General features: G+C 43.4%; 1 protein-coding gene across 3 annotated transcripts; it reads right to left on the bottom strand.

Annotated features, from left to right (window-relative positions):
• Positions 1-18: 18 nt before the first annotated feature.
• FAM168B (family with sequence similarity 168 member B) lies at positions 19-24,918 on the bottom strand. 3 transcript variants are annotated; one of them, XM_059479583.1, is made up of 7 exons: positions 24,768-24,918; positions 18,299-18,379; positions 14,304-14,387; positions 9,147-9,289; positions 8,064-8,241; positions 6,230-6,359; positions 19-4,935 (listed from the first exon to the last, which is right to left on the bottom strand). In XM_059479583.1, exons 2-6 carry the CDS (start codon positions 18,366-18,368, stop codon positions 6,247-6,249), a joined length of 588 nt encoding a protein of 195 aa, XP_059335566.1. In that variant the 5' UTR covers positions 18,369-18,379; positions 24,768-24,918; the 3' UTR covers positions 19-4,935; positions 6,230-6,246. The 3 variants fall into 3 exon arrangements, with proteins under 3 accessions (XP_059335566.1, XP_059335568.1, XP_059335567.1); XM_059479585.1 differs by lacking the exon at positions 24,768-24,918 and adding an exon at positions 24,649-24,736; XM_059479584.1 differs by lacking the exon at positions 24,768-24,918 and adding an exon at positions 24,342-24,465.
• Between the last annotated feature and the right edge of the window lie 182 nt (positions 24,919-25,100).

Here is a 25,100-nt window from a genome sequence, read left to right on the forward strand (position 1 = left end):
GTAGGAAAGAAACCACAATAAGCAACACAAGTCAATCTTTATTGAAAACTGAAGTATTAATACATAACAATTCTTGTTACAATAAACGTGCTTTTAAGAATTTAAACTTGAGCTCATCTACTCATTGAATTGCATAAAAAATAAAAAAGTATGAATTTTCACAATTGAACTGGCTCAGAATGGAATCTCCACTCTTTGTGTTGATGCAATAGTTCAATGCAGGAGTGAGTGATGCCTTAAAACTTATTCTGGAAGACAACACTGACCTAAACTTAAAAAAAAAGTACCAATACAACTGTTCCTAAGACAGTTTTAAAAAAAGTCATAAAAAGGAAACCTGTGTCTATTTCGTAACAAACATGGAGAACTATTACTGGGGCCTCTTGTACTTCCATTGCATGCACTCACTTTTTTAGATCTTAGGACAGGAGGGCAGCCAATAATAGCATTACAATTAAAAAAAACCCACTAACAAATCCCTTCTACTTAAAACAAGTCTGTACAGCAGCCAGCTAAAAAAGCTTTCCCAGTTTGCCTGCTAAGTGCCCAAAAGTCACAATCAGTTTAGAAAAGTCATGTTCATTTTCTTGATGTTGAAACTTCAGGGCCCATAAATTGTCCAGATGTAAAAGTCACAAATGGACCCTCACTACGAGTGAAATTCAGGTGTTTCAGGGTTCTATGCAACCTGCACAAGAAAAGGTTTCTTGTCCCCACTGTTCCTCTTCCCTCCCTGGTGCCCACAGCACACCTTGCTGGGCAGAGGCTGCAGAGTGCCCAGAGCCCTCCCAGCAGAGGGGAACCAGCTCAGCTCTGGGCCAGCCCTGCTCAAACTGCCCACCCTGCTGCAGTGTCCCTGCCAGGAGCTGTGGCATCTCACCTCCTGTGTGAGGGGCTCTGCAGGAAGCCTCGAGCTGACAAACACAGGATTGGAAGCTGACACTTGTTAATGAGAACAGGGTGAGTGAGCTGAAACGGCCACGTCTTTTACAGCCCTCCCAGAGGCTGCCTCTGCCTCCCAGGGCTGAGGAAGCTGGACTGACACAGGCTGGGGCTGTGTCCTGAGGAGCACTGCACAAACACAGCCCGGGCAGCCATGGAGCAGGCACAGCCACAGGCTCTGTGCCACACCTCCAGCTGCAGCATCACTATTGCTCACCTTCCTAAGATGGGAGGTCTCACACACACAGGAGTGTGGTAACACAGGTCCCACCCCTGGTTTGAGCCTAGAGTTAGGTGGTGGTGTCAGGCTGATGTGCTTACCCATTTGAGCAAACCCTCATGAGCAGTGTGCAGCTCTGTGCTGAAGCACTGGGGAGTGGTTCCAAGTCCATGCTCTCGCCCTGCTGGCCAAGGAGCAGTGAAGGCAGGACCCTGCAGGAGAGCAGCCCATGCTGAGTGCCCTGGGGCACAGCTCTGAACCATCAGCTCTCCTGACACCAGCCAGACACCCTGGTACCGATGGGTGGTGGTTTGCTTGTTGTTTGGTTAGCTTTATCAGTGGATGGAGCGATACAAGGAAGAACTCCAATGGAAATAAAGGACTTTTTCACCTACAGCTGCATCTAAGCATTTAACTTGCATAGTACACTCAAAATGAAGCTTTCTTGAGCAGCAATCCTGCATGTCTCCTAGAAACTCCAAACAGGAGAGGGTTACAACAAGCATAAGCAACATCTAGCAGTAGGTTGTCTCTTTTCCTTCCTGGTGTTTAGTAAACCACCACCACACTGATAGGGTTATGTGGTTTTGGTGCCAATTTTTAGCCATTTTTCTTTCGCTGCTGCTACATTTAAAAGACATTTTCATCAGCTGTTACTGACATAGGGAATACCTTGGTTTTTAAAAAATACTTTATCTAGACGCAACACTTGAAATTTGAATTAAAAAAAATTCTTGGACTTCTCTTAGTTATTGCTGCAACAGTTATTTTCATTTCCAGGTTTATAGTAGTACTTTTTTTTTTTAATTATATAAAGCTGCCATAAAAGTTTTCTTTTTTAAAGAGAAGCTTGATCTGAAATGTCTCTACTGCACCAGCTCTTTTAATTTGCTGAGGAGCTTTAGTGCAAACACATACTGCGTTTTCATTTATAAAGGAATTCTAAATAGGGAATGTTATATAAAAAGCAGGAGAGAATGTTTCGTAAGACCCTCGCTGTGTAAACGCCTATTTAATGATGTACAGTTTCCCCCACTGCAGTTTTATATCCATGCTTTCTACTATTTGGAACAAAATACCATTGAGATAGTTATATATACACATATTCCCCCATCCCCCTGCACTGTGCTTTTGGTTACTTTTCAGAAGAACTCCTGGAGACAAGCTCCAGCCTCCCAGTAGGATCAGAATCGCTCAGGACTGGAAGGTGCAGTACCTTTGGAAAAGGTACACTCTCTCCCTCCTGGATGAATCCCATAATACAACTCAGAAAAAAAAGTGCTCAAGTAAGTGAGACTGCCTAAGTGTTATGGAATACTACACGGAGCCCAGTTCCAAGCTGACACTGAGGAATCTGAAGTTAGAGCAAATCTATAGGAAGTTATATTCATTCCTTGACTATTCTCTATTGCAGCATTCACGGAAGTTCTCTCCTATGACTTTAGTTCATGGTGATGAGACAGGAGACAGCAAAACTTCCAGCCTGGCCCTCACAGCTGCTCCCCAGCACAGCTCTGCTCCAGCCCTCAGCTCCTGCTCGGGACGAGCGCCCTGGTTGGTGCTCACTGTGCTCTGCCACACCTGACTGATCACAGCTGCAAATCTAACACACACATGGAATTGTTACACACACTGAACAAAGCAGTACACATTCAACTAAGTTCGTCTTGGATCATTTTCTGCTCCATATAAAAACATATGGAAATCCCTAAGCTGCAGTAAGTGCTCATGAGTAAGGTTGAAAGTACTTATTCCAACAACATAGTTATGTTCAAGGCATTAGAAATAAGGGGGCCATCCACTGACAGTGATTCATGCAAAATAAACCTAAACTTTATTTAAAAAAAAAAAAAAGGGTACAAAATACAGAGAGTGCTTACTGTAAAAAATAAAGTTACTGAAGGCTCTAACCACCAATGGGGTATGAAGGTACACAAGCCTCTCACCAGGGCAGAGTACTGGGATGGCAGCACTAAATCAGCACTGATGCTACCCCAAATCAGCTGCCAAACCTGTACAGGAGCAGAACACCCCAAAACAAAGCATAACTAAGATACACAACTTCAAAAAATTTAATTCTGAATGGAAGTTAACCTACGAGAACAAGACAGCCTGATATACCTCTGTGTAAATGCTTAAAAGGGAACAACATTTTATATCCATTTACTGCATAATTTATTGCAGGCAGAATGTATAAAAAAAATTGCATCTTTCTGGAATTGTAAATCAAGCAGGTTTAAGAAGAACCTCGGTTTTAATGTGCAATATTCAAATTTAAAAATTTAAAATCTCTCCCATAACAATTTTGGTATACAAATGGGTTCCAAGGCTAGCCCTTTATCCCCACAGCATTTGCTTTGAGGTACTTTAAAAATTGAAGTTGCAAGAAAGAATATCACAAATGACTCATTGCAATGAAATGCTAATCTGCAGTCGAGTCTTATTTTACGTGCTTCCAAGTGCAATTTAGGAAGTAAAAAAAAAGAAAATACTAAGAAAACACATCAAAAGGCTGTAACCAACAAATGGCTCCTACTTCAATTACAAATATTGTCATGAAAAAAAAACAAAACAAAACTGCTATTTAAACCCTCTATATTCTGGCAGCCCTACTACACAGTATCCATAGTCCATACTGCAAGTAGATAATAAGGAAATTGTGTTAAAATGATTTGTTCCCCTTTAACATACTCATCAGGCACACAAGCTTTCCTCAGAATAACATGCAGCTGAACTCTGTTGCAGAAAGCCCTTGCACCTCTTAAGTTTCTGGAAAGCAAGCTGGATCAACTGCACATATGTTTTCAACTGACTACAACATTCTTTAGGAAAAACAGCACGAATTTGCTCAACTGAGAACTAAAAGGAAGAGTTTTTCTATCAGTCTGTGCGGCAGTCTCACTTTGACACATCTTGCATTATCTGAAAGATAGCACTGGATAGAAATCTCCCCAGGACATACTATTCATTCTGCAGGTGATACCACCTCCTACTATTCCTAAGAGCCAGTTTTGCCTCAAGGAAGTTTGCCTTATTTACTGGCACACACAGCATTACCTCTGTCATTTAATTCTGATCCTTAAGAGCATCTGTATAACACTGATTCCATACAATGAAAATGAAAAGGTATGAAGTAAACTAATGGTGTGCGGGATGTCTACAGCTTGTCTGACTCGTTTTCCAGTCACTCCAATTTATTAGCTGAATTTGAAAAGAACACATCACTTAAACAAAAATATGCCCCTTTGAAACTGGCAACTCCATCAACCTGAAACAGGCTGAAGCACTCATCTAATGTATGTTATGGCATTCTAGAAAGAAACTCACTTCCATGATTCTACCTTGTCAGACCCTGCATACATTACAACAGTGCATTAGTGATACAAGTTGTAAAATACTTCTCGGTTCCTTTGGATTTGCATATGATGGTTTTTGCATCAGTCACTGCAGGTAGATTGAGCAAGCTTTGTTTTTGTGTTTTAACATGCATTCAACTAGATATGGATCAGAATAAATTTATACTCCCTTTTTATCATTATAATTAGCTAAAAAATTGCAAGACAGTCCACAAAACAGGATTTGCTTTAAGACTAACTGCTGGAGTTCCAAGATGTAAGATATGCAGCACTGGAAAATCTTCAGTGATCAGGAATTAGTAGTGTTTAGCCAAGTGTTGAAAGCATTCAGAAGGAAAGTCCTGGTTGGAGGCATGAGGGCTTCAGCACCAACTTTTAAACCTCAATTTCTTGATTGCATATCTCCCATCTTTAAACCTACATTAAGAGGGGGAAAAGAGTGGGAAATATTCTCAATTAGGTGAAATTCCATTTGAGTGTGGCAGAACACACTAACATTGCATGCACCACATACACCAACAAATGCCAAGTTTAAATAATGTTGCCTAGCAGTTATCCTGTCACATTTTGAGGTCAGAACACACAACATGGACTCGCTCTGGTCATGTCCAGTCCAGCTTTCTGCCAGCACCACCATTGCTTTTAAGGTAGAAGATGGAATATTAGGGTATTTTATGCTAAATTTAATTACCAGCAGTCATGAGTTTATTAGCAGCATAATATTCACTTCTTGTACTTGGGTGGTGTGAGATTCTTGGCTGAAATACTTCATGAATGATATGCATTTCAGATCTGCAGACAGCTGAGTACCACCACAGCGAAATGAGGAATGGCTGCTACATTACTAACTCAAAGGGAATGGTCACCTGCAATCTCAGAACTCTGCACTTCTAACTGCTGAAACAGAAATCCAGAAAAAGTTAAAACAAAGTTCACTTTTGTCATAAACTAAATGGACTAAAAGTGAAAATTTCAAGTTCAGTTGGTCTGACAAGTCACTAATTCAAATGAAGCTGTTTTCAATTTATGCTAAGAATAACCAAACAAACTAGAAATGAAGTGGCTATCACAAAAACATTAGTCCTTGTCTCGGTTTGACACAGATTACACCTCCAAAATCCATCCCCCTTCATAGCAGATTTCAAAATTAAACTCTTTTTCTTGAAACCCACTATCTAAATTTTGGTTCACACTAAAAAAGCTTTTTCCATGCTGACTGCAAGAAGTATAAACTGATACTTACGTGAAACACAGTGAATATATGAAATTATCTCAAGGTTATCTCTAATCATCTCACGGTTTCAACAGCTTCTGACAAATATTCACCCTCTGAGCAAGGCAAAACACCTTGCCTACATATTTAGCTAATCACAGATAATTTGACTAGAGAGTCAAATACATTCAATTTAGGAATCACAGTACTGCTGAATTGAACAATTACCAATGATTCCAAATTACTGAATATATTAAATTCCACATGTATTTTAATAAGGTCAACTTAAGGCTCATTCTTTCACATTTGACAATCACACATCATGAAAATTATTCACGACTTGTGAAGACACAGACCACTCAAGAAACCCCAGCAGGATTTTTGAGTATTCCTGCTCAATTAGAATTCTGCAGAAGCACCCCCCATTGCAAAATGTCCCCAGAGAACCTGAAATGCTGTTGTTTGTAAGAAAGATTAAGTGCTTTCAATGCAACTTACACTGACTGCCAGGATGATCACCACTGTGGGGGCACATAACTATAGGTTGGTGTTCCTGGAGCCCGATACGTGGGCATAGTGACTGGATGAGGGGCTACTGGAGTTGGGGAATGAGTTGTCAACAAAGTACCTGGAATGAAGAGAACAGTTTTACAGTAAACAAAAATTCTACTGGAGAGGAAAAAAAAAAAGAGGGGAGAAAAATGGAAGTAATTTTAAAGACAATTACAACTTACTCGTCTTCAAAATTACCAGAATTGTTTTGCATTCCAGGCCCAGTCTTCTTCAAACCTTTATGCCAGGGAGCCATTGTGGCCCAGTGGATGTTTAGGCTCATGCATACAAAGATATTCAATACTCAAAAATAGCTGTAGCAGAAACCCTGCAACATAAGCAACTCTTCCCACAGCAGGCTTAACATGCCATTAAGAATATTTGATGGTAGAGATAACTTGACTGATAAATCAGAATAAATTAGTTCTTGTTTGCATTATTACAGATACGCTTCTTCCCCACTAATGTTAGTGACACCTAACTCTTCTAGTTTTGAAGTTTCTCAAATGAAATTATAACTTTGACAGGATACAAACCAGAATCTCAAAACGAACTTATGGCTCCTGTTTATTAGATTTTTAAATTAGCATCCCTTGAGTGAATGTGGAGTTTTCTTTGTGAGTTACCCAGGGAGTAACAAAGCATGACACTCCCTCAGCAAACACTCAGAGACGACACTGAACTATTGATTAAACACCATTCTCTCCAAAACACTACAACCAAAAGACTCTGGCAACGGGAAGGTGACATCTCCAACCATTTCCCATGACACAGAGGACCTGCAGGTAGTACAAACACACAAAGTGTTGTATCTCAAGACAAGGAAGGTCTGTGATCTTAGGGGTGAGGCCAGAACATGGTATTTTCCTCAGCTCTAAGAGGCTGCTGATTTCAACTGATTTCAAATGCAGTGGGAAAACAAAGTCACACTCTTGACACTGGTATAAGGAGAAACAAAGGGTGCAAGAGTAAGTGATATTCCATACAGACATGAAGAAAACTGCTGTCTCACAATACTAACTCTGGAAAGAGGATGTGGCACCTCCATCCTTAGAGGTGGTAGGTACTGCTGAACAAGAACAAATCTGACTCAGCTGGACTCACTCAGAAGTGCACTGGTGAGGGCACACCCTGAGTGCTCTGTTCAGCTCTGGCCTGTCAGGTTGGGAAGGACCTTGGCACACTGAGCACATCCAGAGGGGACAACGAGGCTGGAGAGGGGCTGGGAGCACAAACCCTGAGAGAAACCCCTGAGGGAGCTGGGGGTGCTCAGCCTGCAGAAAAGGAGACTCAGGGCTGCCCCCATCACTCTGCACAGCTCCTGAAAGGTGCCTGTGCTCACCTGGGGCTGGGCTCTGTCTGCAGCAGTACTGACAGAATCAGAGGTCACAGCCTCAAGCTGCACCAAGGGAAATACAGGTTGGATATTGGGAAAAAGATTTTCACTGAAAGAGTGATAAAGTTCTGAAATGTTCTGCCCAGGGAGGTGGTGCAGTCCCCATCCCTGGGTGTGTTTAACACAGCCTGGATGTGGCACTGGGTGCCAGGGTTTAGTTGAGCTGCTGGGGCTGGGTTGGACTCGATGATGTTGAAGGTCTCCTCCCAGCTGGTCATTCTGTGATTCTGTGAAGACACACGACCTGCACAATTCCTTCTGTACCGACATTTGTATGATTTTGTCAAGTGCACCTGTGGCATCCCATTTTGCCATGTAGCTGTGCTCCCCCAGGCTCAAAGGAGAGCTGCACTGAGGAGAAGCCCTCGGAGTGAGGGCACCCACCTGCTGACATTGCCATGGTGGTCCCAGCCACCATGCCCATGGTGACCCCGTTCCCTCGGGGCGGCGGGATCGGAGCAGGGTACATGGTTGCTGGCATTCCATTGGGCTGCACGACTGTGGTGTGGTGGATTACGTGGGGTGGTGCTGCATACAAAGGCTGTGTGTAGTAAGTGCCTTGCTGTTGGAGAAAAAACAGTAATGAAGTAATTACAGTGTATCTGTACATAAATGATAGCTTCTGTCACAAATGTATCATAAAATAAAAGTATTACTCTAAATGCAACGAATTTACAGAGCAGAAGCTGAAACATTTATTGTAGCTATTAAAATTGTTTCACTTGCAATTTAGCATTTTATCCCTCTTTAAGGCATTTAGGATAACAAATGAAGTAGGGACCTTAGTAGTTCAACCATAAGGACTCATGCATCATTCATTCCCTTCCTTTTAATCCCTGTCATATATTAATCCATAACAGAACTTTTCATTATATCACAACTTTTTGTTCAGTTGCTTTTAGTAAAAGAATCCAATGTTTTTGGCAAATCCAAGTACACTAAGCAGACTGAATAAAACTTGTTACATGCTTATTAATCCTCTTCAGCTACTCTTTACATGCCAGGTGAGTTCCCATTACAAAAGAAGGCCAACTTTTCCCTAAAATATCATATTTACTGAAGTGTCTTAATTCTACCCTTTGTAATAGCTTTCAACAGCTTCCCTAGCATGAGACTTGGCAAATCTGTGAAATTACAACAGAAACTTCATAACAAAAATTATGACAATTATTACAAACAAAAAACCAGGATACTGGTAGTTATAGGATCCAGCAGGTTCTGATTAACTGCTGAATTTAGTGTCATTTCAAAGAATGAACACATTACAGTAAGTGCTGAGTAACTGTCAGGCAAGAGAGGATGTAAAAATGCAGACACACTAAATCATTGCGCTAAGAATTCTTCCAGCAGGCAGCTAAACATTCTCCCAATGCACAAAGAAATGAAAGAGATGAAAAGTTCAGAGTTCCCCAGAGGTGACAGGGACACAGAGGTGCCCCAGAGGCCCTGTGTGCTCTGCCCACATACCTGTGCATATGGGTTCTGCTGGGGGTAGGCACTTCGGACTGGGTACACAGCAGTCTGGTAGGGGTTGGGTGAGGATGAGTAGGGCGGCACTGCCCCACTGGTGGGTGAACAGGACACCTTGTACGGGGTGCCTGGCGTGTAACCTGCAACACAGGAAACCTGCAGTCACACTCTGAGCACGCTGCAATCATTTTCATACTCCCCAACTCCATAAGCTTCATGGCTCTCGGAGTCTCTGCTGCTCAGAGTGACTCTGAGATATGTACAGGCTTCTTTTCCCAGCCTGGCAGTTGAAGGAGGAGTCAGGATTCCTTGTTCTCATTCTCAAAGTTGTTTATTGTTTCTTATCTAGAACAATTTTTCTCTGACCCACTGAGATCTGTCTGGCAGGTCAGACAGAGGCACAGTGTCCACCTCAGAGGTGGTGTTGTCTCTTTATACTAAAAACTACATTATTTACCATAACTTCCCAATACCTGTCACCTATGTTAGACAGCGAGCTTCTACTCTAAACCAATCTAAAAGTGCCAACATCACAGCAGAAGATGGATGCCAAGAAGAAGGTGGTGAAAGACTGAACATCCCCAGATTCCTCCATGTTGCCTCCTGAACCCCCATTCTAAAAAACCTCTAAATATCTATTTTTCACCCTGTGATAAATTCACTATCATTCTACTTAAACTTTCGTGGCTTGTAAATCCTCATAAAAGGTTGGTAATTTTTTCCATGGGTCAAGATGAAAGGCACAGGGATCTTGAGCTTTGTGCCAAGGTCCCTGAGCCCCCTGACAGGGTCTCAAGTCCTCCAGGGCAGTCAGAGGAATTTCTTGGGTTCTGTCACATGGGAGTACTTCATTGTAGCTGTTGGTTTGAGGGATCCCTGGGGAGGCCCTAAGCTGTGTGCTCACTGGCAGCAGCAGGCAGGCCAGGAGACTCCACACAGCTTCTGAGGGTGCTGATTAGCTGAGGGTTTATTGGGGGTCCCACCCCCAGGAGCAGCATGGCTTCTGAGAATGAAGGGGAAGGAGGGGGAGAGAGGGAGAGCCTGGGGATAAAAGGGCCAAGAGAGAATCTGTGGTCTCCCCCCACAGCCTAACAAGGAGATTCAAAGTGGGTGCAGAATAGGCCTTGGGCCAATGGAATTACAGACCCATGATACTGCAGGGAAGGATCACAGGCCTGGAATAAACTGTACATTTTGGAGGGGTGAGACAGAGCAAACCATTTAACTAAAATGTAACAGCACACTTCATTTAGTCCCAATATCCAAGCACAAGGTCTATCACTTGCCTAATACTAGAAACAGTCTGGAAATAGTATTTGGCATGAAAAGGTAACTGTGTACTTGCACCTATGGATACAGAGCAAAAAGCACATTTTCATGTTAACACATTAAATACCAGGATGTGGCATATTAGGCAGCACCTCTACATAGGGGAACTTGGCACATGTGGCAGTCAATTCTCCACACACCCCAAATCACACTGGCAAAACACAGCAGCAGTCAACTAACCTGCTGTAGGGGATGATACAGCACAAGAGTAAGAATTTCAAAAGCCAGAATCATCTAAAAACCTCATGATGGATTTTCAGAGAACAGAGACAAAATCTGCAACCTCTACTTCAACTTACCTTTACTTCTATTTGTTTTCTGGCATTTTCTGAACTGGCTGAAATAAACATGAAATGCTGTACCTTTAAAATGCAAACACTGCAAAGTTCAGTGCAGCTGCAAATTCAACCTGGAAGGCACTAAGATCCTTAAATCTTCTTTTACAGTATTATAGATGTAGGCATGTCCTTAAACATCACTTAAGAATTTATACCACAGTAAGACTTCAGATGCCATCAGAATGTGGTTGCCATTCCTATTACAGGGCCCTCAGAATCAGCCTGCCTTTGTAAATGTTTGGAACTGTGAAATTTTTAGAGGGATAACTGGAACTGCTGGTTCATATTGCCCAAAGACAGCTTTTCCTTAATTTCTCCAGCCCTCATCAGACAAGGTGTCAGGGTCAGAAAAAGCACTTGAAGAGGCATGGAGGAGACTGTGATATACTGATATTTATCTATCTATATATAATGTTTATATATATATTTTCTATAATATACATAATGTTTCTGCATGCTACACTCCCAGGATTATTCCATGGCCACAGTGGGAATATAAACACCTCAGCAGCAGCACCCAACAGCTTTAACATTCAGGGTGGCACACAGCAGGCATGACCTGGTCTGGAGAAAGCATCAAGGCTCTGCCTGTGCTGCTGTGATCTTGGATTTCCTGCAGGTCTGTCACACTGGGAGACACAACATCCACAGGTATAATTTATAGTTACTTGGAATTGAATAAATTAGTACCAGGGCAGTGCAAGAAAGAACAGACACTTGGTAATTATAGAAAAAATAAGAGTATCAGAGTAGAGATCAGGTTGATTTTAAAAACTGCCTGGAATGGGCTGACTTCAATACAGAGAACAGATCTGAAGTTGTACAGCAGAGAATTTGTGGCATTTGTGCTGTCAAAAATCAGTCTGTGCAAACAGCATGATGACACATGACCTTCATTCTTCTTAAAGAAGTCTGGGCTTCTTTGCAATTTCATGACACCCTTCAAACTAAAAGTTGCTTAGCTAACAAAGAAATAGGTTGACTGGTTTTTTTTAATAGAATATTTACCTTTAAAAAAGCTGTACCACAGCACTTACTCTGAGATTCTAAGTATTTCATAGATCCAGCATGCTGAGGAAGTGACTTCTATTAGTATGGAGAGCTACTTGTGGTGAAAACCCCAGCTACAAAATGCTGAACATGAAGAATCACTGCAACCATGTCCTCAGTGAAGCCCACTTTCATTCTAAAAACCCACTGATGCAGCTGCACAGGCAATTTCTCTTTCATTCTTGCAAAGTGGTAAATCTGCACAAGAGGTATTCTGTCATTGCATTCATTTTTTCTTCTCCATAATATGGAACAAAGACCTTAACAGTAAATGACAGGAGAAGTCAAAACCACAGTAATTTAAGACAGTTACCTGTAAAAAGCACCCTTTTGTAACAGCAGTGGCACAGCACATTCAAATACTGCTGTGTAGTATGAATTTACAAAAGCTTTGATTCTACAAACAAGCTGTTACATCAGAAAGGTTAAAACAGATATAAAAACATTCCAGCTGTTAGGACAAAGTACTCCAAGTTGTTATCTGCCTGAATTAGAGGTCTGTACATTTTGAACTTTTGTTCACAGCTTGAAGAGCAGACAAAAATGAAAGCTATTCTTAGTTCTGAAATAAAAGTGTACTCCCTATTCAACAGCAATAAAGACTCACAGTACTAGTTTTTAAAAAATTAATGACATTCAAGGACAGAATATGATTTTTATGCATCTTTATTTATTTTTCTTAGAAGTGAAAAGGTTCTTTCTTTGACTTTGGTATATAGCATGAGATATATTCCAAGATTAATCAATGCAAACTAATATTACAACATGACTAAGTCTAACAGGTCCAGAATCTTTGCCAGAATTCTCATGATTTGTTAAATTGATTCCATGCAGCTTCCTGCAGGAGGATGTGCAAACTGCAGCCTGTACTAAGACTGTACTACCTTCAGCTACCTGCTCCCAGGATCAAAGCCTACAGCTCCTGCTCAGCTCAGCTGCAGGACACGCAGGGCAGCACAGAAGGCAGGGAAACTGAGAGGCCTGACAGAAATAGAGCCAATAATCAAAGCCCACATGGGGCTCTGCCACCTGAGCTAGGGGATCCCCCCTGATGGGAACTGCTCTCCCTTGAACTTGGCTCTCAGGGTGAGGTCTGGAGCAATCCAGTGCAGCTGCAAGCTGGCATCCCAGATATGAGACTGGCACAGTGGCAATACCCAGCCATGGGACTGATAATACCCAGCCATGGGACTGATTTCTTTTAGCTTCTGCAATCTCTAACATTAATCTGCCTCCTTACTTTAAATTCAAGGCCAAAGAAAAGACAAAGTGTGAGCCTGCACTCACTCTGCCTCTAAGCAGCAAACTGCACAGTGACAGAGGTTGTACCAACAGAATCCCACACATTTCCAAGGGAACTACACGCTTTTAACAGGTTCTGCAGGCAAACATTTTACATGAGTGTTTTGTCTCAGTAATTGCTGCCACACCCTCAAGAGTCTCCTGGTAGTTAATGAAGTCCATCCATTACAAACTAAACTTCAATACCAAGCAAGCTCCCACAGCATAAGATTCCCAATTTCAAGCAGTATCCTTTCCTACTGCCAGAAATTACACAAGGGCATTCAGGGACAAATTTGGTTATGTGCCACATGTAGCTCTGGAGGACTGGCATGATACATGGAAGTGGAGGAGTTCTGAGGATGCCCAGCTCTGCATTACCAAAGCAATGTAAGGAATTCCTTCCTATACAAAATAACCATAGGGAGAACACTGTCGTCTCAGCATGTTCCTGCTTTAAGTGGAAATTAAACACTACCAGTTCCTATTTTGTTTCGAGGATTAGCACATTAAAATCATGTTTTACTAGTGAAAGCAGAACTACACAAAAAAAACTTTGGTGAGTGCCTTGTTCTTGTCTGTTTTCCCACTCCCCCTTTCCCAGGCTCATCCCATTCTCTTCCTTAAATGACACCCATGACAGTGCAGTAACCTGAGTCCTTGTCCTGCATCCACAATGGTGGATCAGCCTCACCCAGCAACCATCAGCTTGTGCAAGACAATCCTAAGGGCAGGGAGAAGCCAGCAAGCTGAACTTGGAAAGATACAATTTAAGAAAGGGGTGAAATAGAAAAGTTTTGAGGATAACAGACAGAAAAAAAACCCCAGGAATCTGGGAATGACCAGAAGGATCCAAAGCAAGCAGAGCCATGAAGGAAGCAGTGAAGAGAAATGCAATGCAAACCTCAAGGATTATCTGGAAATACAGAAAAAACAGCTAAAACCTCAGCTGTTCCCTTCTTGAAAGGTGCATGCAGTATGACTTGAGATTATAATATCTTTAATTTATCAGATGATTCCTCATGAGTCATGGTCAAGGCAATATAAAACTTATCCCACAGTACAAGTGTTGTTGTGAGCCCCTACAGCTTTTCCTCCTTCTTGCCTCTAACCCCTTGCAAAGGCCAGGTCCCTGCTGAGCCCCCAGCTCACATACCTGTTTGGAAGGTGGGATTTGCTCCAGGATACATGTTGGGGGAATAGGCAGGAGCAGCCGCTGCATAGCCCATGGGGAAGCCAGCTGGGAGAGAGAACACAGCACAGTTACCTTCCAGCTCACTGTACTCTCCAAGCTCTCACTGCACGTGCTTTAACTGAGGCAAGCAAACAGCCTTCAATCACACCTCCTCAAATAAAACATTGCAATCCTCCTCTGCCAAGCCCCCTGAAGATGAATGCTAAGTGAAGAGTGCAGCTATAGTTTCACAAGTCCATTCTCTCTTACACCCCTCTTCCAGCCATCTCTGTTGGCCAACTAACTCTTAAGTTGCAAAACCAAGTTTTGTGTAGCTGTCCTGCACTCCTCCCCCTGGTGTGACACACAAATAATACCTTAAGATTTTCGCTTTTGTATTTTTCATGTATTTGTAATCCTGCAATTCTTTACTTTCCAACTTTAAGCTCCATATAGAGTATTAGCTGCTGCTTTCCCATTTTGGGCAGGCACAACAATTCCTCTCCAGGCCTGGCAATCAAGGACACCTCACTGCCTCAGGCCTGAGAGATGGAAACAAAAGTGAGTTGGGGGGAGCAAACTTGGGGTACATGGCTTCATTGCCTGAAGCTGGAATTGGGAGATTGACCCCCAATATGCAAATGGCCCAAACTTACCAAAGTGTGCAAAACCCATGGTCCATTTTGGGTGTAGCCCCTGGGGAGCTTTGTCTGCCCTCAATACTCTGGGTACCTTAAGGCCCTTCAATAAATGTAAGTTTTTATTCCCTTAACAGTCTGCCTTCTGTTTTTAGGTAGCCCCCAAAAAGGCATCACATACAGTATTTATCTGAATGGACTTTTTCACAGAAATAAATTCCTAGAAGTGAGAGTAACTCTGGCTCTCCAGATCAGAGGTATCTCAAGTAGAAAGTACAAAGCAGTAGCAGCCCAAATTGCTTGCTGAATTTGACACACATTTGCTACTACACCTAGAAGGTATAAGGAAGCTCCCCAGTTTCAGACACACACTGTGACAGCAGTAACTGGGATTCACAGAGGTATTGCCAAAATGACAGTGACACACTTCTGCACCAGAGAACACTGATATACTCCAGTGCAAGGCACAACACAGCATTAGCAAAAGCTTGTTACCTGAAAGACACAAAGCTTGTTCAGATTAAGTGGAATTTCTGAATTAATCATAGCTATTAGTTTTCCCAAGAACCTATTTACATTATTCAAATCTGTAAAGCCAAGTAATGTCTGTATTCAGAAAGATGGAGTTCCTACCACATTCTGCTCTCTACTTATAAAGATTTCAGCTCCTTCAGATAAAAGGCAATTAGTATTTGCATACCCACTGTCAGACTCAGAGCTGAGTTTCAAACTGCTGTTGAGATTTGAAGGGTTTTTATTTCACTGTGAATCCCAGAGTCCTCAGCAATTACTCCCAACAATAAGAATTACTCAGCTCAGGAGTATATATGCTAGCCCAGTTTTGTAAAGCACTCTGTAAACATATCAAGTGACACACTTGGCACTACTATGAGGTGGTCAGCATGGAGAAGACTAAGAAAAGCCTTAGGCTTAAAAATCAAAGTTAAAAATAACATCTCCAAGTCATAACAACTTTTCAGAGTGTAAATAGCTCTTCAGTTTTCAAACTCCCAAGGTCCTGGTGCAAAGCTTTAGTACAACTTAACGATACTCAAACACACTACACATCTGCAACAGTGTGTGTGGGAAACATTTGCAGTCCTTTCTTTCTTTGTTCCTAGCTTTAGCTGCCCTGAGGAGCACTGAGCTACACAAGGAACAGGTCATTTATGGAAAATGTAACTGCAACAAGCAGCAGCTTTAGCTTCTACAAGGAACTTCCATCCATATAGAGCATTTGAATATTGATTTCTTGCTGCTGTAAAACTACCCAACAGCCTAAAATCGGTGTAGTATAATATAAACAGTTATTAAATATGCAACAGCTTTAGAAACACATTGCCTTTCAGTAATGCATTCCACCTACTGCTGTGTTCCTCACTTTCTATCACCATGCACCCCATGTAAATGCAATGATTTGGAGTGGAGAATCTGCAGCTTTCAGTTTAGGAGAAGCAAAGAACAGGGAGTTAGTCATGCAACATTTAAAAAAATCCTAAAATGCAATTCTACTTTTCATTTTAGAGAATGTGCTTTGTATTAATCCCACAATCTTAAAGGCTGGACCAGGCACTCAGCAAACTATCTAATGGAGTAACACATCACTGACTAAGCTGAATTTAGGGGTCAACACTGCATGAACTGACCAAGCAACTGCTGCAAGGGAGAATTCTAAGTAACCACCCTGTAGCATGACATTTAAGGCACTTCTGCAACAATTCTATTTCAATTCCAGATATTTTAGTTATGCAGAATGGCAAGCAAAGTACTTACATAATTAAAAATATAGTCTAGTACATATAATAGTAGAATAAAAGATTAGAGATTGTAATGTTGTTTAAACTGCTATTTATGAATTTACAATAGTATTTTGTCCTAAATAAAGATACAACTTAGTTTAGTATAGACAAAAGCTTCAATGCAATATGTAGATACTTATAAGTACAAATCCCAAGCTGGCTAATATAAATCTGAGTTTAGAAAATGAACAGAGCTAAAGATATGAAGTTATATTCAAATAATCCATAATAATCTTTATCTAAAGCAAAGGAAAGGCTGGAAAAGCAATCCATTATAAATACAGAAATTACTGTCCCATACATTATATTAATTAGTAAGCCTCTGCTGCTTGCCTTATTAAAAGATTACCACAGCCTTTATAACTCAGAGAGTAAAACCATCCTGCAGGACTTATGGTTACACAGTGTCAGCTTTATAATTTATTACTGCACCATTCCAGTCACTCAACAGATCTAAAAGCATTTAAACACATTTGGTGTTTCCCTTAGAAATACTGTAGAAATCAAGGAAGGTACACTAGTTAGAGGATCATGAAAAGCAAAAAAAAAAAAAATAAAAAAATTAAAATGTTTTTGAGACAATCAAGCCAATAAGCAGAACTCATTCATGCACCACTGTTTAGAAGGAGGAACAGAGAAAAGTAGAACAGGAAAACGAATTTTAGTGCATTACCCAAGGTGCAAAACAGATTTAAGAATGGTAAATACCAGCGGGAAAATATAGTACAGCTACTAAGAATATAAACAGTAGCAGCACAGAATAATTTCTGCCTCCCCACACAGACACCAACTAAATCATAAAACTGCCTCCCTGTAAAAGCTAAAGAAGTTTGACTTCTTATGAAATGCAAAGCTGAGCAGAAAAGACCCTGCAGCCTCTCCCAGGATGGAAACTCCCTTCTGTCAAAGATAACAGAAAAAAAGGACAGCATCAAGACATGCTGCTTGAAATGTCTCCCAGAGGCACTCAGGCTTCTCTTCAGCCTTCCTGGAAAGTTATGTCCCAATCTAATCTTGCCTCATCCAACTTTTAGACTATAGAGATATCAGAAATGAAGCATCCTTGCATATACATTAGATGGGGGGTGGGGGGGAACCTAATGAAAAACTAAGTCAATGAGAAGCAGATAAAACAGGAAATTCAATGTATTTCCATTTCAAAAACATTTTTGGCCATTTTCTTGGTGCCACCTTTGATGCCATGCTTTGGGCAGTGAGAGAACAGACAGCATGAACAAGAATTAGAGGATAAAAAGGTTAACAGTGCCAGTCAACTGGCAGCAGGAATAGATTGCCTCCTCTTCTTGCAGGGCGTAATTATTAGAACTCCTAAAATAAGCTGCATTGGAAGAGATACTGAAGTTAGAAATATAACAGAAGAAATAACATGACTCTTGGAATGTCACTTTTTAAATTTAAAAGCAACCTCATCCCAATCCCAAAACAGATGTCCATGAAGGCATTCACAAGTGACTGCTCCTTCTTGACCACGAGCAAAGAACAGCGTAACCAAAGCTCATCAGAAAACGGAGCTGCTTACCTGGATAACCAATTCCTTTGGCATTTGCATAGGGAACCCCAGAAGATCCAGGGCTATACACAGGATTCATGATTTCAGTAACTGAATCAGGAAACAAAGAAAAACAAAACCAGTATTTACTTAAGTGTAGGGAAAGCTTGAAATTGCAACGCTTAACATGAAACTAGAAACAAGGAAACGCATTGGAAGAAAATGTAACAAATGAAAAAGCAGCAATTCCACCACTTTCTCAACATTAAAACTGTAGCTACAGGCAGGAAAGAATCACTGCAGGAAGAAGTTTCAAAGCATCCTAACCCTCAGTCAGCCAGAGAATGTCTCGGGAATGAAACATTCCCTGTTGTGGAGCACGCTTTCAAAATATTTCCATAGCCCAGAGCTCCCCCGTGGTGTGCAGCTCCAAACCCACTGCAGGGGCTCTCCTGTGCTGGGCTCCTCTCCTCCTGCCATGTGTCAGTCACTCAGCACCTCCCTGCCATGTGTCAGTCACTCAGCTCCTCTCCACCATTTACCAATCACTCAGATCCTCTCTACCATTTATCAGTCACTCAGCATCTCTCTGCCATCCACCACCCTCACTTTCTTCCCAGTTCTCTCCTGAAGCCTCTAGCCAAGGGATGCAAACACTCATGGTCTGCTCTTACTGGCACTTGGAGCCTGGATTCCAGTCCTTTACTATCAAACATCCATCCAAGTGCTACAGCAGCAAGTGGCCAAAGGCTCTGTGCATTCAGAAGCAGCCCACAGCTCTTTGTTTACTTCCTGCCAAGCTCCTCAGAGCCTATGACAAGCCCACAGTCCTGTCCAGTCATTTCTGAATGATGCACTCACACAAAACCCAGGCTCCTACAGCCAGCATCACCCACAGGAATAAAACCAAATCCCCTTTGAAAAAGAACTCTGTATGCAAACACCACGGAAAATAAAATTGCATTGAAGGTGCTTCTAAGTGCCTCATACAGGAATACTGTTCACAACCACTACTCCAGTATTTTAGAAAAAAATTCTTCATATTAAAGCTCAGGATCTTCAATCATCTGATTGTCTGCATATATAGGTAGATACACACAGATCTCCCAGGGGAGGATTTCATATACACACATCTATAGGTTTCCATACACAGATCTTCACAGGGGAGGTTTACACTGGGTATTTGAAAAAGGCTCTTCCCCCACAGGGTGCTGGGCACTGAACAGGCTCCCCAGGGCAGTGCTCACGGCACAGGCCTCACACAGCTCAAGGAATGTCTGGACAATGCTCTCAGGACATGCTGGAATTCTTGGGCCAGGAGCTGGCCTGATTGTCCCTGAGTGTCCCTTCCAGCTCAGACATTCAATGACTCTTCCTGCAAGCACCCAAGACAGAAAGGCACTCTATGAAACCAGACTTTCTTATTAACTGCTGATGGCTGACACTTGAACAACTTCTTCTACATCTTACTTAAACCAACTGGGTGTTAAGCAGTTAAACACAGTTGAAGGAAATTTTGTAAATAAAATTTATGAAACAAGGAAGTTTAATTACACATGCACTACCTTGGTTACAGGATATGTTATGGCAGGAATCCAAGTGGAGTTTATCAGTATAGCTGCACTGATAAACCCAGGGTAAGTGACTCTATAAAGCATAAATAGTTTGCTTTTTAAAGGAGCACTAAAACCAGCTCTGTGCCAAGAGAATTGGCAGCACCTGGTACACAACAGATATAAAACTGCCATTTGTGCAAAATTAGGAATCAGTAAGTGCTGTCAGAAAGTTCCTAACCAGGTTTCACAAAACACTCCAAGTCAATATAAGATAATTAGAAGATTCATCAGTTTCATGGGCTTCCTCCTCTCACTTTCCAACAATACTAACTTACACAGAATCGCCTTTTTCATTCGGATTCATGTGATTGCACATCAAGAAAACAGAATCCACTGAGCTACAAGCAAACAAGCTGCCATTTACATCACTCAGGATGAAAAAAGCTCCCCAGGGCAGCAGGTTTTAATCACCTGACCCACACCTAGAGCCATTTGAAACAAATCTCTTTGAAAATGTTCTACAGCAAGCTATACTTCAAGAATTTAAAAAGCGCTTGTAGTGCTATATACAGTGTTTAAAGTGCTCTATTTCACTGAAGCCCTGTGGAGTTTTAGCAGCATTAACTCTGGGCCATAATCAACAGGTGTATTTTGCTGGACCAGCATTTTCTTTTAGCAAGGCTGCTCTTTTCTCCCCTACTTTCTTCAGTGTATCCTTCTCCCTCAAGCACAACTCTCACTTGAAAACTTGCAGTCTGTTCCCTTTATATCTCCCTGTACTTTCTTCTCATGTGCATTTCTGCTCCTCTTTCAATGTTGATTTTGTCTGTAAATTTACAAAATCCTTAGGGGCTCAAGCTTCACTTTGGTTTCAGCATTTCCCAGTTATGGGGTTAAAGCCTTAAGGAGATGGATAAACCTTTCCACTCAACACAGTGCTCTCCCACACCCTCATATTCCACAAATGTGCTGCTCCTCCTTGCAGTCCCCACAGCAATTAGGAGAAAATACTCTGGAACCTTCTCACCATTCTGAATGGCAGTGAACAAAAAGAACTGTCGGGTGGAAAACCAGCAAGGGCCTCCTGTGAATATTTAGGCTAAATACACAAAAAAAATCCCAAGTATTAGAAATATCAGTAGACAAGCACTGCAGAGCAACACATGGACATACTCTGTGGGAGATGGCTTAAGGAGGAGCCACACAAAAATGAAGAGGAGGAGGAAATGGATAGAAAATGTCACAACACAGACCTGATCTCAAAGGAAGTACAGACTGACAGACAGGAACTCCACCTAAGTAAGGGGGGGAACCCCCTATAACACTGGTAGCCTCAAGCTGTTCACTTCCACTGCCAATGAATCCATGCCTCCAACTCCACACACACAAATTAATCCAGCTTTGGTGGGACAGGGATGTACTTTCACCACTGACACACAAGTCAGAGCCACCAGCCTACACAAAGTGCTCACAGTCTGTAATGCAGACAGAATGTCAGACCACTTCTAATTAAAAATAATTATCTTCGGGTCTTTTCTGAAGGACCCAACATGTGTAAGTATAATTATGTAGTATTACCCAGTGGTTGCAATCATCCCACTCTCACCATAATTTGACTTGGAAGGGCTTCTGCTACACTGGGATGTGGAACCTTGCAGTCCACTTCCCTGGAATGCTCCAAGTCCACATCAAACACTAGGGAGGATCGGTATAAAGGGAGCCCAAAGAATTCGTGTCTTTCAACTGCTTTGTTGGCATTCCCTCCAAAGCATTCTCATGCTAATGAATATGCAAATCAGTGTCTACAGTGCATCATCTGTATATAAATTGCACAGAGCTAACTGTATATGCATTACTCTCTCAGCTGAAATGAAGGCAATCATACTTATTAAAGGTGCTCTGATTAAGGAGCGCCCAAGGATGCTGGGAGTGCAAACCTTCACCTTTCACTCTGGCTACAGCCAGGCACTCAAAGCCAGCTCTCAGCAGGCCTGTGAGATCTCATCTTGGTGCAGCTACCAGGACAACCCCCCTCCTCTCACAGCCAGGTTTTGGGAAGCTGAGCACAAAGGGCAGCCCCTGCTAGTGCTGAAGCTCCAGCACTCCCAGTTGGATCTGTCTTGCACACAGCCTTTCCTGCTACACCCAGGACAAGCGTGCTTCTAGGAAACTCTGCTTTGAAAAATCCTCTCACAGAGGTGAATGTAAGAACCCACAGATCAATGCAAACACTATGAGACAAACTGCACATCCCTTTGTAAAAGATGTATTTTGCTACTCCTCATTTTCACACTACCAGAGTAAGACCTACCAAATGCCATTTAATGCTCTTGTGAAGACAATTCCACCACAAGAGTTGGGGAGGAATCTCCAAACACCTTGGCTAAAGCACACTACTGTGGCCCAGTAATGCTTTCCTTCTAGGATCTTAGGCAGACACACACACACACCAAGCCACTGCAGGGTTTAACATGGATCCATTCTGGAACACTTTCAGAAAGCCATTTGCCATGAAATTGTACAAATGACCCAATTTGTACTTGCTAAGTTACTTACCATCTTAATAACACTCTACATTTTACCCGTTTGACTTCCAGTCAAAGCATAATACAAGTGAAAGACATAAGTGCCTGGTAATGTAAAAGAAGTCATTTCCACTGCTAAGTAACAAAGAAAATAGTTCATGACACTTCAGCTCTTCAAGCAACTGACAATTAAAGTCTCAGTTACACTGTGTTCTGTTAAACCTTCAGCCACCAAAGAGGCAAATCCAAGGCCAAAAAGCAGGTACTTTTCTCAGAATTAGTTAGAAAAGGGGGGCTCATGCTATAAAGACCAAGACAAGGCACCCCATGCTGCTCTGGTACAGGCAGGTAGTATTTAATTCCTTCCATTCCCCCAAAGCCCTCAGAAGCAGTCCCTGGATTGCCCCAGGAAGGAGGAGAAGCCTGTCCAGGGCAGAGCAGAGGTTTGGGGCAGCCCAGGGGTTCAGGCAGCTGCAGTCAGTGCCCACAGAGCTGCCAGGCAGTCCCTGCACCGGGACCCTCACCAGATAACAGATAAGCTGCCCGCCAGGATTCTGGATAAAGGATTGCTGGTTTCTGTCTATCGGCTTGAGAGAACTGAGACACACCCCCAGATGGCCAAGACCGAAGGGAGCAGGGCTGGACAGGGACAGCACGGACTGAGGATGCAGAACCACAGCCTAGAGAAGGACAGCTAACAACTCTGCTCAAAGCTCTCACACAAAGTAAAACACAAAGCTGGAACTCTCATTCCCATGCAAGCCTTCCTCCCCTGCTCGAGTTACTGTCACAGAGGAAGAACTGGACAGCCCCAAGCACTCTGTGTTCGGTGTGCATGCCTTCTTTTCTCCTAAGGCTAAACCAGGAATGGAGCAGTTTAGGCTTTTTAATCCTTTCTAGTGAATACAGCTCTCACCTGCAAGCCTGATCTACCCAGGGTTTGTTAGGGCTTTTCCCTATTTAAATACACCTGCATTAACACCAACACTAGTGCTCAGTGGCAGTAAGGATGGAGACAACATGACCAGATGTGAAAGACTCTACAGTTCCATGTCACTCACACAAACAAAACCCACACAGAAAACATAACACAAAGATCCTGCTTGTGATCCAACTTCATTTGTACGTTGTGGCATTGCTCTAGTCTCCAAAACGTCACAGAACATTATCAATACCTTCCTTTCTTCAAAAAACCCCTTCTAACTTATGGAAACGTTAAACAAACTGCACAATATTTCTCAAAGTCCACAATTTCTATTGTTGCTATGGCACAAGGGGATAGAAGCCGCCAGCTCCAATCCCTGTATCTCCTGTATAACTTTGAATTTGTGGGCATTCTCATCTCAAACAGGTCCTCAAATCACCAAGTCCTCACTGTAAGAATCATAGAAGCCAAATTTAGGGAAGTTTATCAACTATGAGAAACAGAAAAAAAATCAAATTGGAAGAGTACAGCTTCACTGCATGAAGGAATTGTATTTAGAACTTGTATTTAAGCCCAGAGCTCTGCTTCTTCCTAAAATCCTAGAAAGCATTTTTTCATTACATTAATTTTCAATTTATTCCCTATTACTTTCTGAAATAACAAGAAGCTGTCACAAACCACAACGGACACAGAACTTCCAAAGCCTCCCGAGCCCTCCTCCGTTCCAACCTCAGAGTTAAATGTGTAATTACCGCCCCAAACGCGCAGGAAAGGCTGAATTCCACCAGCCTGGAACTTTTATGACACTGACAATTACACATCTTGCAGCAAAATCATCAGAGCGGACAGAAAGTCTGCTCGCAGGAGGGAACACGCACACGGCGATTCAAGAACAAATCAAGTTTCACTGAAATGAATGTAAACCCCCCCGATAATGCAAACACCGTGAGACACACTGCGCACTGCTCTGCAGCACATGTGTTCTCTTCCTCCTGATTTCCACAGCCGTGCAGAAACACCCGATCTGCCCCGAGAGCTGGCTGGCTGCCCTCACCGAGCCCTTTTACCTTTCTCACAACACCGATTTCACCATCGGCCCGCTGTTCCTGCGGCCCCAAACGCTGCAGAACAGCACGGCAAGCCCCGCCAGTACCGCCTCCCTTTCCGCCGAGGGCCGAGCGGGGATCGGTGCCTGCGGCTCGCAAGCCGGGCACACACGGCCCCCGCACGGCTCCCTCACGCAGCCGCGGCCCCGGGCCGGAGCCCTCATGACGCCGCGCTCCGCCCGCACCGAGTTCGCACCCGGACGATGCCGCGCCGCCGCCAGCGCCCGGCCCCGCCGTGCCGGGGAGGCCGCGGGCCCTGCGCAGGTACCTGTTCCGGCCGGAGGCGGCTCCCCTCGGCCGGGCGGGCCGCGGCTGTCCCGAGCTGGCGCAGCGGGGCGGGCCCGGCGCGGCCGCCCGCGTCCCCCCCGTTCCCGGGCCCGCACTCACCGTGAGCGGCGGCGCTGCGTGCGGGCGGCGCGGCGGGCGCTGGCTCGGCCGTGCGTGCGGGTGCCCGCGCCTGCGTGCGTGCGTGCGTGGGAGCGTGCGCGGCCCCGCGGGCACGGCACGGCACGGGACGGGACGGGACGGGAGGGGGCGGCCGCTCCGCGCCGGCCGCACCGCACAACTGCGCACCGACCGCGCTGACGTCACTTCCGCCCGGCCGTCACGTGCGCGGAAAGCCCGGGCACGTGAGGGCGCGGCCCGGCGCCATGGCGGGCGGGGCCAGCGCGGCCCGTCCCGGCCCCTCACGGAGCGGGGATGGAGCGGCGCTGGGCTGGG

Source organism: Ammospiza nelsoni, chromosome 10 (genome assembly GCF_027579445.1).
Source record: "Ammospiza nelsoni isolate bAmmNel1 chromosome 10, bAmmNel1.pri, whole genome shotgun sequence".
Lineage (NCBI taxonomy): Eukaryota > Metazoa > Chordata > Aves > Passeriformes > Passerellidae > Ammospiza > Ammospiza nelsoni.

Coding starts and splice junctions, on each gene's coding strand:
- FAM168B (XM_059479583.1), bottom strand. CDS start 18,368: ATGAATCCTGTGTATAGCCCTGGATCTTCTGGGGTTCCCTATGCAAAT. Junction 14,388..18,298: donor CAAAGGAATTGGTTATCCAG/GTAAGCAGCTCC, acceptor TCTCTCTCCCAG/CTGGCTTCCCCATGGGCTAT. Junction 6,360..8,063: donor CACCATGGCAATGTCAGCAG/GTGGGTGCCCTC, acceptor TCTTCATTCCAG/GTACTTTGTTGACAACTCAT.